The sequence below is a fragment of the Balaenoptera ricei genome, chromosome 1 (genome assembly GCF_028023285.1).
Source record: "Balaenoptera ricei isolate mBalRic1 chromosome 1, mBalRic1.hap2, whole genome shotgun sequence".
Taxonomy (NCBI): domain Eukaryota; kingdom Metazoa; phylum Chordata; class Mammalia; order Artiodactyla; family Balaenopteridae; genus Balaenoptera; species Balaenoptera ricei.
This window is the reverse complement of record NC_082639.1, coordinates 34,536,057-34,553,759: the sequence shown is the minus strand read 5'-3', so window position 1 is coordinate 34,553,759 and position 17,703 is coordinate 34,536,057. Positions and strand designations below refer to the sequence as shown.

At 36.7% G+C, this 17,703-nt stretch overlaps 1 protein-coding gene across 4 annotated transcripts in view; it reads left to right on the top strand.

The window, feature by feature from the left end:
* Positions 1-17,703, top strand: part of FOXJ3 (forkhead box J3) — a 126,175-nt gene that overhangs the window by 77,243 nt on the left and 31,229 nt on the right. For 2 of the 4 annotated variants that reach the window (XM_059919997.1, XM_059919988.1), the window contains exon 6: positions 15,641-15,742. The exons of the other annotated variants lie outside the window; for them this stretch is intronic. In XM_059919997.1, the coding sequence (XP_059775980.1) occupies positions 15,641-15,742 (102 nt within the window). The remainder of the gene's footprint in view (positions 1-15,640; positions 15,743-17,703) is intronic. 4 annotated transcript variants of the gene reach the window in all.

The window sequence follows — 17,703 nt, the reverse complement described above, 5'->3', positions numbered from 1 at the left end:
AGAGACTCTTTTCTCTATTGTATATTCTTGTCTCCTTTGTTATAGATTAATTGACCATAAGTGTATGGATTTATTTCTGGGCTCTCTGTTCTGCTCCATTGATCTATGTGTCTGTTTTTGTCTCAGTACCATGCTGTTCTGATCACTGTAGCTTTGTAGTATAGTTTGAAGCCAGAGAGTGTGATTCTCGAGCTTTGTTCTTTTTTCTCAAGATTGCTTTGGCAATTCAAGATCTTTTGTGGTTCCGTATAAATTTTAGGATTAGTTGTTCTACTTCTATGAAAAATGTCATGGGTATTTGATAAGAATTGCATTAAGTCTGTAGATTGCTTTGTAGTATGACCATTTTACCAATATTAGTTCTTCCAATCCAGGAACACAGGATATATTTCCATTTCTTTGTATCATCTTCAAACCTTCATCACTGTTTTACAGTTTTCGGAGTATAGGTATTTCACTTCCTTGTTTAAGTGTATTCCTAGATGTTGTATTCTTTTTGATGCAATTTTAAATGGGTTTGTTTTCTTGCTTTCTCTTTCTGAGAGTTCATTATTAGTGTATAGAAAAGCAATAGATTTCTGTATATTAATCTTGTATCTTACAACTGAATTCATTTATTAGCTCTAATAGTTTTTTTGCTGGAGACGTTAGGATTTTCTATGTATAGTATGATGTTATCTGCAAGTAGTGACAGTTCTACTTATTCCCTTCCAGTTTGGGTACCTTGGTTTTTTTGTTTGCTTTTTCTTATCTGCTTGCTGTGGCTAGGACTTCCAGTTCTGTGTGTAATAGAAGTGGGAAGAGTGGGCATTCTTTTCTTGTTCCTGATTTTAGAGGAAAGGCTTTCAGCTTTTCACTATTGAGTACGATGTTGGCTTTGAGTTTGTCATGCATGACCTTTTTATGTTGAGATATTTTCCCTTTATACCAGCTTTGAAGAGAGATTTTATCGTGAGTGGATTTGAATTTTGTCAAATGCTTTTTTGTGTGTCTTTTTATATGTTGTTGAATTTGGTTTGCTAATATTTTGTTGAGTGTTTTTGCATCTATATTCATCAGAGATATTGGCCTGTAATTTTCTCTTTTTGTAGTGTCTTTGTCTGGTTTTCGTTAATGGTCCTTGATTTTAAGAGACTTCCCCACATTTAATCTTCAGATATATATAATTGTCATAAATATTATTATAAATAACAGAGCAAATTACTAAGTAATTAATCAACATGTTAGATCAAACAGTGGTAACTAAAGTGACTCAAAATATCAATAGATAATGCTGCCCTGGGAAGGCCTATAGGAAGAGGAGTGAGACTTAGAATTTGATACAGAAGTGTAAGTTTTTGGCATGGGAAATAGCAAATGATGGGGGACTTCCCTGGGTCCAGTGGTTAAGACTCAGTGCTTCCACTGCAGGGGGGCACAGTTCATCCCTGGTCAGGGAACTAAGATCCCACATTGTTACATAGAATGGTTTTGTTGTTTAAGTGATCCCCCACTGTGTGCCTTCCTTCCCTGAGGCTGAGTCTGAATGAGGGAGGGTTCAGTTAAAGGTATAAGTGAGCAGAGGAAGGAATGCAGTCTACATACTTATTCTTAGAACAGAAAAAAACATTTATTTCAATTGAGCAAACATACTGAGTATACATTAGGTGGGAGGCACTACATGTTGCCTCCAGGAGATATGTAGAAATAGAATTTCTTTTTAAAGCAGGAGAAATGCTACAGAGTTGTAGACCAGAAAGTGTTTCATAAGGGGTTATTTTGATCAATGGATAAGATTTAGTTCTCTGTTTTTTACAGTACTGTTGAGAGATAGTTTATGTACAATTAATTGAATGTTTAAAGTTTACAGTTTGAGGATTTTTGACATGTGAAGTTATTAGTAGTTGACACTATGAGCACTTCTGTCATACCCGAAAGTTTCCTCATACCCCTTTGTAACTTGTGCCTCCCTCCATTCTTATCCCCAAGGCAACCTGATCTGGGGAGAATTGACATCTTAACAATATTATTTCAAGCCATGGAAGTGTTGTATCTTTCTATTCATTATGTCTTTAATTTCTCTCAGGAATGTTTTTTAGTTTTCAGTGTAGAGGACTTGGATGTTTCCAGTTAGATTTAATCCTGAATATTTTGGATTTGGATGCTATATATTTTAAAATCCAGTTGCTTGCTACTAGTAATAAAAATGTAATTAATTTTTGTATATTAACGTTGTATTCTACAATCTTGTTAGTTCTAGTATTTTTTAAAGATGCCTTGGAATTTTCTATATAAACAAGTATGTCATCTGCAAATAGACACTCTTCCTGTGCCTTTCCTTTCTCCTCCCCTGTCCCTTCCTAGAACCTTATTGCAGTGACCAGAATCTCTAGTACAGTGTTGACTAGAAGTGGTGGAAGTGGGCCCCCAGCCTTATTTCCATTCTTAGGAAGAAACTGTTCAGTCTTTCACCACTAAATGTGACATAAGCTGCAGGGCTTTTGTAGATGTCAGATGCTTAGATACTAAGCCCAGTTTGGTGAGAGTTTTTATCATGAATGGGTGTAGAATTCGTTAACTGCTTTTTCTGCACCATCGAAGTGGTTATATGGCTTTTCTTTATTCTGTTTGCATGTTGAATAACATTGATTGCATTTGTAATGTTAAACCTTGTATTCCTTGGATAAACCCTTACTGAGTCACACTATATTATTCCTTTAATATATTGCTGGATTCATTTTGTTAATATCTTAAGTGTTTTTGCATCTATGTTCATGAGGGACATGGATTTATAATTTTCTTTCTTTGTAATGTCGGCTGAAAAAAAAATGCACAACGTTAAAGTTGAGAATTATATTTTATTTGGTGGACTTGATGAGGGCTTAAGCCCTGGAGGCAGCTTCTCAGATAGCTTAGAGGGACTGCTCTGAGGAGGTAAAGGAGGAGCCAGGATATATAGTTTTCGCAACAAAAACCAGGTAGTTGGAACATCAAAAGATTACTGTTAATTAAAGAAAACTTGACATCTCAAGTTAATGAATTTAGTGCTTTTCTGTATATGGGAAGATGCAAGAGTCTGGGCTCATTGAAATCATTCCTTTGATGTGCACGTTAACTGTCTCGGGCTAGTGTCCTGTTTGTCTCCAGATTCACCTCAAGGTGCACATTTGAGGGTGGCTGATGGCTTGATGGCCTCAACATACATTGTTTACTGATATGGCAGGTGATATTTTTCATCTGCAGTAGTATCTGTCAGGTTTTGATGTTAGGGTTGTACTGGTCTCATAAAATTGGTTGGGCCATTTTCCTTCTCTTTTCTGAAAAAGTTTCTGTAGGTTGGTATATCTTCCTTGAATGTTTGAGAAAATTCATCAGTGAAACCATCTGGACCTGAAGTTTTTATGTGGGAAGGTTTTTGATATTTATTTGTTATGGGACTGTTCAAATTTTCTTTTTATTCCAGTTTTGGTAAATTATATTCTTAAGAAATTTGTCCCTTTCATCTAAGTTGTTGAATTTATTGGTGTAAAGTGGATCATAATATTTTCTACTAATATTTATAGAATCTGTAGTAATAAATCCTCTTTCATTCTTGATATTGATGATTTGTTTTCTCTTTTTTTCTTCATTTGGTATAGCTAAAGGTTTGTTGATTTTGTTAGTCTTTTCAAAGAACCAGGTTTTGTCTTTAAAAATTTTTTTCTGTTGTTGGTTTTCTGTTTTATTTCTACTTTTATCTTTTATCATTTACTTCTTTCTAGTTACCAGTTTTTCTTATTAATATTTCTAGCTTCTTCAGTTTCCAGCTTAAATAATTGTTTTGAGACCTTTCCTCTTTTGTAATATAAGAATTTAAAGCTGTAGGTTTATCTCTAAGCACTGCTTTAACTGCATCTCACACATTTTGGTATGTTGCATTTTCATTACCATTTAATTCAAAATATTAAAAAAATTCTCTTTTGAGTCTTCTCTGACCCATGAATTACTTTTTCCAAATATTCCAAATATTGGGTTTTCCTAGGTATCTTACTGTTATATAATATAATTTGTTTTTCATTTCAGTCTTTACATATTTATTGAGACTTGTTCTGGGACTCAGCATGTGCTGTATCTTGGTGAATGTCTGTGTGCACTTGAAAAGAATATGTGTTCTACAGTTGTTCAATATAGTGTTCTCTAATATCAATTAGATCAAGGCATTTACTAATTTATTCCAGTGTTCTTTTTCTTTACTGATTCTTAATTGTCAGTTTTTGCTTCATATATTTTGAAGCTCTGTTAGTAGTCTCATTTGAAGTTGTGACTCTCGTAGGCTGCATTTAGCTTAGTCTTGCTTTTTTAACATCTTTTGGACAATCTCTGCCTTTTTATTGGAGTGTTTAGACCATCAACATTAATGCAGTTGTCACCGGTGGAATGGGTGATGTCCTCAGGTCTTGCCCTTCTTGAGGGAAAGAATTCAGTCAAGAAGGCATAGAACAGTTTTAAGTAGCAAGAGTGTTGTTAAATAGAGCGAAAGTACACTCCTGAGAAAGGATGAAAGCGGGCTGTCTGGAAACCAGAAGCAGCCTCATGATGGGGTAGGGTTGGGTTTTTTAGAGTGGTGTTTCCTCCCTGTGTCTTGCATCATTTGACTGACAGCTTTAGGTTATATCACTTTTCTCCTAGTGCGCAGGTGCTTACTCATAAGCACCCAAGTGAAACCCACAGTGGGGGGGCGGGGATGCAAAAACCGTAATGCTAATTTATTACCTATACAGCATAATGAACCCTATGTTACCTTGAGTCACCTTTTAGGTCTTGGTGTGCCTGCGCCAACCTGTGTTGGTGGTTTCATCTTGCTTGGTCCTGATATGGCTGGAAACCTAGTGGTGGTCCTTGACCACAAGAGGGAGGACTGTGGGTGTGCTCCCATCACCAGTGTCCAGGTGGAGGAGGGAAAGACAAACCATCCAGGGTGGGGCGGGACCCCCTCCTGTCTGACTAGCTACCTAACAGAATTATCGATATTGTTATTAATGTAATTAATGATACTGTTTTCTGTTTGATTTCTCATAAGCAGGTAGGGGGTCCCCAGAGAAAGAGAACCAGACATGGCTTTCTTGACATAAGAAAAGCCATTTTTGGCCTAAGCCATTTTGTGATCTAAGCCTGGCCATAATGCTTGCTCTTGAACAGGTCTCAGTAATAATTACTTTAAGGGAACAAAAGAACAAACTGTTACCAGTCATGAGAAGTGACAATAGCAAAGATAATAAATCAGTTGTAACATTCCCAGTTCTGTTTCAAAGGCTAGCCCGAGTGCTTTCTTGGGCTGTTTTTGCAGAATTTAAACCCCTCTGGCAGGCGCTCAAGTACCAAATCAACTGGAACCTAAGGGAGGATGATGTTGACCTTTTCTGACCCTCGTGACTTCAGTCAAGTAAAGGTTGGACTCTCTGGCCCCACCCCCCATCCCCTTCATGAATATGCATGTACCCTTAACTTAAAACTTGCTTCAGTTTTGCTGTTGGCAGAGACACTGCTTTGGGAAAGATCCCCAGTGTTCCCCTTACTTGCTGCAAGTAATAAATCCTTCCTTCTCCCACTCTTTGCCTTGATTGTGTCTTTTAGCTCTACACCCACCAAGAGGCGAACCCAGTTTTTCTGGTAACACTCTGTATTTTTAGTTCCTTTTTTCCACCTTTCTTGCCTTTCAGATTATTTGGATATATTTTTGTATTCTTATCTACTGGCTTTTTAGCTGTACCTCTTTTTATATTTATATATTGGGATTTCAGTATATATTCTTAACCTTCTGCAGTCTATTCAGAGTTAATATTGTACATATAAAATGTAGAGATCTTCCAATAATATAAGTCTCCTTTGTCCCTTTCCTCACCATTCCCCATAGTATTACATCTGTGTATACTGATGATCTTAGAAGACAGTGTTATAAGTTTTGCCTTAAATAAAGATACATGATTTTTAAAACCTAAGAGAAAACAATGGTCTTTTAAATTTACCTAGATGTTTACCATTTCTGGTGCTTTCATTCCTCAAGGTCCAAGTTTCCCTCTGCTATAAGTTCCCTTTAGCCTAATGAACTTTCTTATGTTGTAGATCTCCTGGCAACGAATTCTCTTAGTTTTCCTTTTCTGAAAATGTGCCTTCCTAAATAATATTTTTGTTAGATATACAGCCTAGATTGAAATTTTTTTTTCTTTCAGTATTTCAACGATATTCACTGTCTAATGACCTCCATTATTTTTATGAGAAATTCAGTCATTTTCCAATCAATGTTTTTTCTTTATGTGATATGTCATTATTGTCTGCCTGCTTTCTACCTTTATTTTTCAACAGTTCAGTTATGATATATCCAAGTGTGATTTTTCTTTTAATTTATCCTGTTGGAGGTTTACTGAGCTTCTTGGATCTGTAAATTTGTCTTTCAGTAAACTTCCAAAGTGTTCAGTCATCATTTCTTCCATATTTTTTCCTGCTGTTTTCTCTCTTTTCTGTCCTTCTGGAACTCATATATACATGTTAGGCCTTTTGAGATTATCTCATAGCTTTCTGAGGCTTTTTTTTTCTTTCTTTCTTTTTTAAAAAGAATCAGTCTTTTTCCTTTTTGTTTTTTAGATTGGATTATTTCTGTTGATCTGCCTTTGAGTTCACTGATTCTTTCCTCTTTAATCTCCATTCTGATATTAAGTCCATCCATTGCCTTTTAAAATTCAGATATTATATTTTTCATTGGTAAATTTTGATTTTGTTCTTTTTATATTTTTTGTATTTCTCCACTGATATTTCTATTATTATGTTTTTTTATTCAGATTTTTTCTCCTTTATCTCACTGAGCGTAATTATAATAGCTACTTTAAAGTCCTTTTCTCGTAGTTCCAACATCTTAGTCTTCTTGTGGTGGGCTTCTGTAGATTATCTTTTCTCTTGAGAATGGGTTTCATTTTTCTATTACTTACATATCAGGTAATTTTGGATTGTATCCTGGACATTATGAATGTTATAGAGACTCTGGGTTCTGTTATACTCTTCTGTAGAATATTGGTCTTTTTATTTTAGCTGGCAGTTAACCATGTTAGACTCAAACTGTAAGTTCTCTCTCACCGTCTGTGGGCAGTGGTTCCAATTTCAATTTGATTCTTTAAGCTTCTGCCTTATTCTAATCTGCATATGCATGGTTCAGGGGTCAGCCTGAGACTTTTGTGGTGTTTCATATACAGTTTTAGGGGATCTCTTTTGACTTTATCCCCTGTGGGATTCCTTTCTCTCTTTAGTAGCTGGTTGTGTTTACCTGGGCTCTTTTCCCTAGTTCCTCCTGACAGAAAGACAACTTTAGCTGCTCATACTCCGCATCTACTACCTGACCTTGGGGCAAAGCTACAGCAAAACAGGAAATTCAAGCAGGTCTCTCCCAAGTTTTACCTTCTCTCCACAATCTACCTATTTTATTTATCCATCAGACTCCTCAGCTAGTTGTCATCCCATGTCCCTTTCCGCTTCCCCCACCCCAAATTGGTAGTTATCAGCAGAAGGTAGGTGTCACACTACCATTCTGGAAGTAGAGCCTGAATGAGTAGGATTTTGACATGGGGTATGAGGAAACTCCAGAAAGGATCTTTCATAAGCTGAGAGATGCCACCTAGATTAGATTCATTGATACTTTTCTTTGTCCAGAATTTGGGTTTTGGCTGCAATAATAACAGTTATTCAAACACGTTTTGGGATCTGTAGATTCCAAATTAAATTAGCTTTATTAATCAGGCTACTTGTCTACTAATAACATCAAATCAGTGTATCTACAAATAAAAATATATACCATACTATTGAGCATATCAGTGCATGTAAAGAGAATTGGGTCCTTTATTCTCTTGTTTTTTTGTTTTTTTTACACACACTGTATTTTATTTTTACAAGAGATAAACTGACACCAAGCATTGTAAATGGATGACCACACCAAAAGCAACAATGATTGCAATTACCAAACACAAAACAAACTCATACTATGTCATAATATTGACATTCAGTCCAGTAATCCTCCACTGTAACAGCTCCTTTACTTTGCAGTGAAAATTGATTTGTATATTCTTTGCCTCTGAGTCCTTGTGGGATTGTTTTTTTTTTTTCAAACAGAAAGTCACAAAAATTATAATCATCCTCATCAGTTCACTCAGTCCCGTGTAATTAATTTTTTTTTTCATCTTCATCTTTTGTTACCACTTTTATGAATTCATCAGTTTTCCATTAGAGTTTTGAAAATGCTTATTCATTCAGTTCAGCAGTATGGTCAGTTACCAGAAACCTGTACTTGTCAGAGTCTTTTCCATGAATTCCTTGAAGATGAAACCCTTTTATAGGAACATTTTTGCAAAAGCATCAGCGTACACCCAGAACTGTCAGTAAATGACAAAAGACTTAAAAATGACCACAGTTAAAGATTTGATGAAAGTTCATCATAATGCAACTGACAAGGAAGTTTAGTTATTTCTGAGATATACATTTTAAAGTAATAACTAGAATTATGACTTATAACATTATACCAGAACATATAAGATTTTTAGAAATTTCATGTAATGTCTGAAACATTTATATTAACATATTTCCATACAAATAACCCAAAGAAAGTTAGTATTAGTTGTTTTTTTGTTTGTTTTTTTATACTGCAGGTTCTTATTAGTCATCAATTTTATACACATCAGTGTATACATGTCAATCCCAATCTCCCAATTCATTATACCACCACTCCCCACTCCACCGTGGTTTCCCCCCCTTGGTGTCCATATGTTTGTTCTCTACATCTGTGTCTCAACTTCTGCCCTGCAAACCAGTTCATCTATACCATTTTTCTAGGTTCCACATACATGCGTTAATATACGATATTTGTTTTTCTCTTTCTGACTCACTTCACTCTGTATGACAGTCTCTAGATCCATCCACATCTCAACAAATGACTCAGTTTTGTTCCTTTTTATGGCTGAGTAATATTCCATTGTATATATGTACCACAACTTCTTTATCCATTCGTCTGTCGATGGGCATTTAGGTTGCTTCCATGACCTGCCTATTGTAAATAGTGCTGCAATGAACATTGGGGGGCATGTGTCTTTTTGAATTATGGTTTTCTCTGGGTATATGCCCAGTAGTGGGATTGCTGGATCATATGGTAATTCTATTTTTAGTTTTTTAAGGAACCTCCATACTGTTCTCCATAGTGACTGTATCAATTTACATTCCCACCAACAGTGCAAGAGGGTTCCCTTTTCTCCACACACTCTCCAGCATTTGTTGTTTGTAGATTTTCTGATGATGCCCATTCTAACTGGTGTGAGGTGATACCTCATGGTAGTTTTGGTTTGCATTTCTCTAATAGTTATGTTGAGCAGCTTTTCATGTGCTTCTGGGCCATCTGTATGTCTTCTTTGGAGAAATGTCTATTTAGGTCTTCTGCCCATTTTTGGATTGGGTTGTTTGTTTCTTTAATATTGAGCTGCATGAGCTGTTTATATATTTTGGAGATTAATCCTTTGTCCGTTGATTCGTTTGCAAATATTTTCTCCCATTCTGAGGGTTGTCTTTTCGTCTTGTTTATGGTTTCCTTTGCTGTGCAAAAGCTTTGAAGTTTCATTAGGTCCCATTTGTTTATTTTTGTTTTTATTTCCATTACTCTAGGAGGTGGATCAAAAAAGATCTTGCTGTGATTTATGTCAAAGAGTGTTCTTCCTATGTTTTCCTCTAAGAGTTTTATAGTGTCTGGTCTTACACTTCGGTCTCGAATCCATTTTGAGTTTATTTTTGTGTGTGGTGTTAGGGAGTGTTCTAATTTCATTCTTTTACATGTAGCTGTCCAGTTTTCCCAGCACCACTTATTGAAGAGACTGTCTTTTCTCCATTGTATATCTTTGCCTCCTTTGTCATAGATTAGATGGCCATAGGTACATGGGTTTATCTCTGGGCTTTCTATCTTGTTCCATTGATCTATGTTTCTGTTTTTGTGCCAGTACTGTATTGTCTTGATTACTGTAGCTTTGTAGTATAGTCTGAAGTCAGGGAGTTTGATTCCTCCAGCTCCGTTGTTTTCCCTCAAGACTGCTTTGGCTACTCGGGGTTTTTTGTGTCTCCTTACAAATTTTAAGATGATTTGTTCTAGTTCCGTAAAAAATGCCATTGGTAATTTGATAGGGATTGCATTGAATCTGTAGATTGCTTTGGGTAGTATACTCATTTTCACAATGTTGATTCTTCCAGTCCAAGAACACAGTATATCTCTCCATCTGTTGGTATCATCTTTAATTTCTTTCATCAGTGTCTTATAGCTTTCTGCATACAGGTCTTTTGTCTCCCTAGGTAGATTTATTCCTAGGTATTTTATTCTCTTTGTTGCAATGGTAAATGGGAGTGTTTCCATAATTTCTGTTTCAGGTTTTTCATCATTAGTGTATAGGAGTGCAAGAGATTTCTGTGCATTAATTTTGTATCCTGCAACTTTACCAAATTCATTGATTAGCTCTAGTAGTTTTCTGGTGGCATTTTTAGGATTCTCTATGTATAGTATCATGTCATCTGCAAACAGTGACAGTTTTACTTCTTCTTTTCCAATTTGTATTCCTTTTATTTCTTTTTCTTCTCTGATTGCCGTGGCTAGGACTTCCAGAACTATGTTGAATAATAGTGGTGAGAGTGGACATCCTTGTCTCGTTCCTGATCTTAGAGGAAATGCTTTCAGTTTTTCACCATTGAGAATGATGTTTGCTGTGTGTTTGTCATATATGGCCTTTATTATGTTGAGGTAGTTTCCCTCTGTGCTCACTCTCTGGAGAGTATTTATCATAAATGGGTGTTGAATTTTGTCAAAAGCTTTTTCTGCATCTATTGAGATGATCATATGGTTTTTATTCTTCAATTTGTTAATATGGTGTATCACACTGATTGATTTGTGTATATTGAAGAATCCTTGCATCCCTGGGATAAATCCCACTTGACCATGGTGTATGATCCTTTTAATGTGTTGTTGGATTCTGTTTGCTGGTATTTTGTTGAGGATTTTTGCATCTATATTCATCAGTGATATTGGTCTGTAATTTTCTTTTTTTGTAGTATCTTTGTCTGGTTTTGGTATCAGGGTGATGGTGGCCTCATAGAATGAGTTTGGGAGTGTTCCTTCCTCTGCAGTTTTTTGGAAGAGTTTGAGAAGGATGGGTGTTAGCTCATCTCTAAATGTTTGATAGAATTCACCTGTGAAGCCATCTAGTCCTGGACTTTTGTTTTTTGGAAGACTTTTAATCACAGTTCCAATTTCATTACTTGTGAATGGTCTGTCTGTTCATATTTTCTGTTTCTTCCTGGTTCAGTCTTGGAAGGTTATACCTTTGTAAGAATTTGTCCATTTCTTCCAGGTTGTGCATTTTATTGGCATAGAGTTGCTTGCAGCAGTCTCTTAGGATGCTTTGTATTTCTGCAGTGTCTGTTGTAACTTCTCCTTTTTCATTTCAATTTTATTGATTTGAGTCCTCTCCCTCTTTTTCTTGATGAGTCTGGCTAATGTTTTATCAATTTTGTTTATCTTCTCAAAGAACCAGCTTTTAGTTGTATTGATCTTTCTTTGCTATTGTTTTCTTTGTTTCTAATTCATTTATTTCTGCTCTGATCTTTATGATTTCTTTCCTTCTGCCAACTTTGGGTTTTGTTTGTTCTTCTTTCTCTAGTTCCTTTAGATGTAACGTTAGATTGTTTACTTGAGATTTTTCTTGTTTCTTGAGGTAGGCTTGTATAGCTATAAACTTCCTTCTTAGAACTGCTTTTGCTGCATCCCATAGGTTTTGGATCATTGTGTTTTCGTTGTCATTGGTCTCTAGGTATTCTTTGATTTCCTCTTTGATTTCTTCAGTGATCTCTTGGTTATTTAGTAACGTATTGTTTAGCCTCCATGTGTTTGTGTTTTTTCCTTGTAATTCATTTCTAATCTCATAGCGCTGTGGTCAGAAAAGATGCTTGACATGATTTCAATTTTCTTTAATTTACTGAGGTTTGATTTGTGACCCAAGATGTGATCTATCCTGGAGAATGTTCCGTGCGCACTTGAGAAGAAAGTGTAATCTGCTGTTTTGGTATGGAGTGTCCTATAAATATCAATTAAATCTATCAGGTCTATTGTGTCATTTAAAGCTTCTGTTTCTTTATTTTCATTTTGGATGATTTGTCCATTGGTGTAAGTGAGGTGTTAAAGTTCCCCAGTATTATTGTTTTACTGTCTATTTCCTCTTTTATAGCTGTTAACAGTTGCCTTATGTATTGAGGTGCTCCTATGTTGGGTGCATATATGTTTATAATTGTTACATCTTCTTCTTGGATTGATCCCTTGATCATTATGTAGTGTCCTTCCTTGTCTCTTGTAACATTCTTTATTTTAAAGTCTATTTTATCTGATATGAGTATAGCTACTCCAGCTTTCTTTTGATTTCCATTTGCATGGAATATCTTTTTCCATTCCTTCACTTTCAAGTCTGTATGTGTCCCTAGTTCTGAAGTGGGTCTCTTGTAGACAGCCTATATATGGGTCTTGTTTTTGTATCCATTCAGCAAGCCTGTGTCTTTTGGTTGGAGCGTTTAATCCATTCGTGTTTAAGGTAATTATCGATATGTATGTTCCTATGACCATTTTCTTAATTGTTTTGGGGGTTTTTTTTTTTTAATTAATTAATTTATTTATTTCTATTTATTTTTGGCTGTGTTGGGTCTTCGTTTCTGCACGAGGGCTTTCTTCAGTTGCGGCGAGCGGGGGCCACTCTTCATCGCGGTGCGCGGGCCTCTCACTATTGCAGCCTCTCCCGTTGCGGAGCACAGGCTCCAGATGCACAGGCTCAGTAGTTGTGGCTCACGGGCTTGGTTGCTCCGCGGCATGTGGGATCTTCCCAGACCAGGGCCCGAACCCGTGTCCCCTGCATTGGCAGGCAGATTCCCAACCACTGTGCCACCAGGGAAGCCCCGGGTTTGTTTTTGTAGGTCCTTTTCTTCTGTTGTGTTTCCCACTTAGAGAATTTCCTTTAGCATTTGTTGTAGAGCTGGTTTGGTGGTGCTGAATTCTCTTTAACTTTTGCTTGTCTGTAAAGCTTTTGATTTTTCCATCGAATCTGAAGGAAATCCTTGCCTGGTAGAGTAATCTTGGTTGTAGGTTCTTCCCTTTCATCACTTTAAGTATATCATGCCACCCCCTTCTGGCTTGTAGAGTTTCTGCCGAGAAATCAGCTGTTAACCTTATGGGAGTTCCCTTGTATGTTATTTGTCGTTTTTCCCTTGCTGCTTTCAATAATTTTTCTTTGTCTTTAATTTTTGCCAGTTTGATTACTGTGTGTCTCGGTGTGTTTCTCCTTGGGTTTATCCCGTGTGGGACTCGCTGCACTTCCTGGACTTGTGTGGCTATTTCCTTTCCCATGTTAGGGAAGTTTTTGACTATAATCTCTTCACATATTTTCTCTGGTCCTTTCTCTCTCTCTTCTCCTTCTGGGTCCCCTATAATGCGAATGTCGTTGTGTTTACTTTTGTCCCAGAGGTCTCTTAGGCTGTCTTCATTTCTTTTCATTCATTTTTCTTTATTCTGTTCCACAGCAGTGAATGCCACCATTCTGTCTTCCAGGTCACTTATCAGTTCTTCTGCCTCAGTTATTCTAGTGATGCCTTCTAGTGTAGTTTTCATTTCAGTTATTGTATTGTTCATCTCTGTTTGTTTGTTCTTTAATTCTTCTAGGTCTTTGTTAAACATTTCTTGCATCTTCTTGATCTTTGCCTCCATTCTTCTTCCGAGGTCCTGGATCATCTTCACTATCATTATTCTGAATTCTTTTTCTGGAAGGTTGCCTGTCTCCACTTCATTTAGTTTTTTTCTGTGGTTTTATCTTGTTCCTTCATCTGGTACATAGCCCTCTGCCTTTTCATCTTGTCTATCTTTCTGTGAATGTCCTTTATTCTGTTGATTGAACCAGATTTTTAGTATCCATGAAGAATATCTAATTAAAGGATTTTCTAGTTAAAGCTGTGAATCTGGCCTTGTGGGAATACAGTGCCACATACCACAGCTGTCTCCTTTTTCATTAATCACCATTGAATATTCCTCTCTATCAGTAGGTTCTCAGCATCAGTAGTAGATACATGTTAGTAGTCATCATAGAAACCAGCACTTACTGTGCATTTCAGGTACTATGCTAAGTGCTTTACATAAATTATTTCATTAATGCTCTTAACGGACCTCTAAAGGAAGTGGCATAATCCTCTTATAGATGAGGAAAAGAGTATAAAGTTTGAGTAATTTGCATGAAATCACACAACACAGGCTTGCCTCTTGTTACCAGTGGGGAGGAGTGAGTATTAGATAGTGAACCAGTAGGCTGGAATGAGATGACTGAGTTGAGTTAGAGGAGCATGAAATTTGCATCTTTCTAAATTAATCTTCTGTGTTAATTTATCTAAATTAGCTGGCACCAAAGTTGGGGCATAAATCGTAGCTAAATTGGCAGGCACCAAAGTTGGGGCATAGACAGAGCTGTCTTTGTAGTTCTTCCATTTGTATTTCTGAAGTGCTTTTCCATGTTCACCTAACTCTCAGTGTGTATCCAGCACGTAAGTAGTAGATTCTACCTTCTAGGGGTGACCCTTGTCTTTTCCTTTTTTCAAGATGTCTGTTCCCTACCCTCTTGGATTATCTGATGAAAGAAATTCATGCCAAGGGATTAAGTGATAAATAAATCAATCTTAGAAATGTTTTTCAGTGAAATTACTCTTTATTTTGAGAGAGAGAAAGGAGTTATCACAATCTATATCCAAAATTCTAAATGTAGAAAACCTATATTGATTTTTGACACCCATGTTAGCTCTATAAACAATGTATATGAAATTGTGTTATTTAGGATATTGTTCAGTTGCATTAACAGACAAAGGAAGACAAAACTACACCTGAGAGGCTTAAACCAGATAGATTTATTTCTCTCTTAGGTAAAAGTCCAAGCTGAGAGGTGGATCAGATGGATAACCAGCTCTGTTCCACAAGGTCATTCAGATGTTTCCTTCTAATCTTATCTTTCCAGTGTTCCCCAGGGTATTACCTTCAGCTTTCTGATTATGCAGGATCACCACCACCATATCTGTGTCACAGGCCTGCAATAAGAGGGAAAGAGGATGGAGGGCAAGCAAGTTCCTTTCAAAGACATGACCCAGAAGTTGTACACATCACTCTTGCTCACATCCCATTTGTCGCACCTTAATCATATGGCTACAGCTAGCTGCAAATGAGTCTGGAAAAGGTGGTCTTTAGCTGGGCAGAGATGAGTTGATAACTACAGGGATCTATTGCTAAAAGGGAGCAGAGGGGAGAATGAGTGTTACCCGATTATTAGTAGTCTCCACTACAGAAGTTTATCTCTAATTTTGGCAAACCTATCCCACAACCAGTTAAAAGAGTTGGTAAGGAGTAGCCATACCAATGGACTTTGTGATTATCAGGTTAGTAGCATAATAAAATATAGTAGAAGAGAATTCAGTAATGATTTTAAGTTTATTTTCAGAAACAAAGCACAAAACTGGATGTTAGAGAATTTGATGAAATAACTTCAAATTGTGTTAAAGTTGGTGGTTTTATGAGCTAATAATTATTTATTTTGTTCTTGTATTTTAGGCCTCAACTCCATATAGCATAGATTCAGATTCTTTGGGAATGGAGTGTATTATTTCGGGAAGTGCCTCTCCAACTCTGGCAATCAACACTGTGACTAACAAAGTAATTCTATTTTTTTGAACACTTTTGAAATGTCGTTGAGTAATACATTTAATTTGCTTTTATAGTAACAGTAGATTACTGTATGGTTGAGTTTAAAGATGATATAAATTTGACCAAACCATACATGGCAGTTTGAAAGCTGAATCCACAATGCTTTTAGCTTTACACAAGTTAGAAGTAAATAAATAATTCTCTGGAAAAATTGGAAGATGCTTATTGGGAAGCTCTATATTAAATTTAAATTCTTGACACTACCAATCCCATTGAATTTTTGAGTCCAGCATTTTATTGAATCAATTTATTTCAAAATCATTGATTACCCCTCTAAATATGTGATTTAAAAAGAGATTGACAAATAACCAGGGTGTCAACAGAATCCAGTAAAATAAATAATTCAGACAAACTCAGAGTCCATTAGAACGGTGGTCAACCTCTTTCATGATATTCAAGTCTAGGTACATACCCAGAAGTGTAGTATGTGGTAGTCTGCTGCAATTTTTGTTTTGTTTTTGTTATTGAAGCAAGGGTCAAAACTTTGTGCTAACTCATTAGATACCTAGTAGGGTACAAATATCTCTTCTTTACAAGGTAGTTTCTTAATCTCATATCTCAAAATCCTAAAAAGGCTTTGGGAGGTTCATGAAATAACTCAGTTCTGTGCATCTATTTCCTCCATTACTAGACCATGATGAGCACCTTGAAGCCATAATATATCTCACTCTTGTACTCATACGGTCTGTCAGTCTTGCTTTTACCCTCTCCCCGTCTCCCTTGCTTTCACTTGCTCTTTTTTTTTTTTAATCTCTTCTACTTTCTTGTGCACACACATAAACACAAACATGTATACACTCAGTTGCACTAATACACGTAGTATCTTTGTATTTGTAAAAGGTAATGAACAAGCAGATAGAAGACAGATTATAATCAGAGTGACTAATCAGAATTCCAATTTAGATAGGAAACTTACAACTGAAGTGTAAAGTAATAATTTTTCCCAAATAGCAATACATGGACTGATTCCATCAGAATCATTTAAGGGAGGGGTGGGGTTGTTAGTGTGTACGTGTGTTTGGTGGTGGTAGTAATTCCCAGATTCCATTGCAGGCCTACCAAATCAGTTACTTTATCCTTGTGGGTAGGGCCCAGAAATCTGTACTTTTAAAAATCATCCCTAATTATACCCAGCTAGACTTGAGAATTTCCGGTGAAATAGATGGGTTGGAATCAGAGGTATCCAGTACTGCTCTTTGCGATAGTCCAAGCAGGAGATACTGAGGCCTAAACATAGACAGTTGTGGCTATTAGGAAACAGTTAGAAAGTAGTAACGCTGGGACTTCGTGACTAAATAAAGGAGCTGGAGTTTTTGGACTTCTGCTTTCAGATATGATAGAATAGCTAGTATCAGATTAACCCTTCTCCCTATCTATATAAAATTACCACCCTGCCTCCCACACCCTGCCCCCCACACCCTGCCCACCAATAAAAAAGAAAGGCATTGGAGAAAAAGACAGGCAGGACTTCAGAAGAGAAGGTCTCAGAAAAAAGGGAAGCACACTGAGATAAGCCCTACGTGTTTTCCCTTGGGACATTTCCCACTTCTCAGTGCATGGCATAGAGGCTGCACAGAAAGCTACAACCTAGAGCAGTCATTGAGCTAGGTATGTAAAAACCAGAGTTTGAGGCTACCAAAGAGCCAGGGCTTAAGGACCAAGATCCTGAGGAATCTCAGAAGTGACCTCAACTGTTTGCAAGCAATATCCAGTTAAGGCATTGGCTAATCCCTAACCTGTGTGTGCTTTGACTCAGACACAGGCAAATCATGTGGATTTTTCACTAGCCAGACTTCAGCAGTCTCACGGAGGTTAGGGGGACAAAAGTTGTAGTTCTTTAAAGAGGGAGCCATGGTAAACACCCGAGTTTTTCAAATTGATACTTAAGAAAGATTATGTTCTATAAGTAA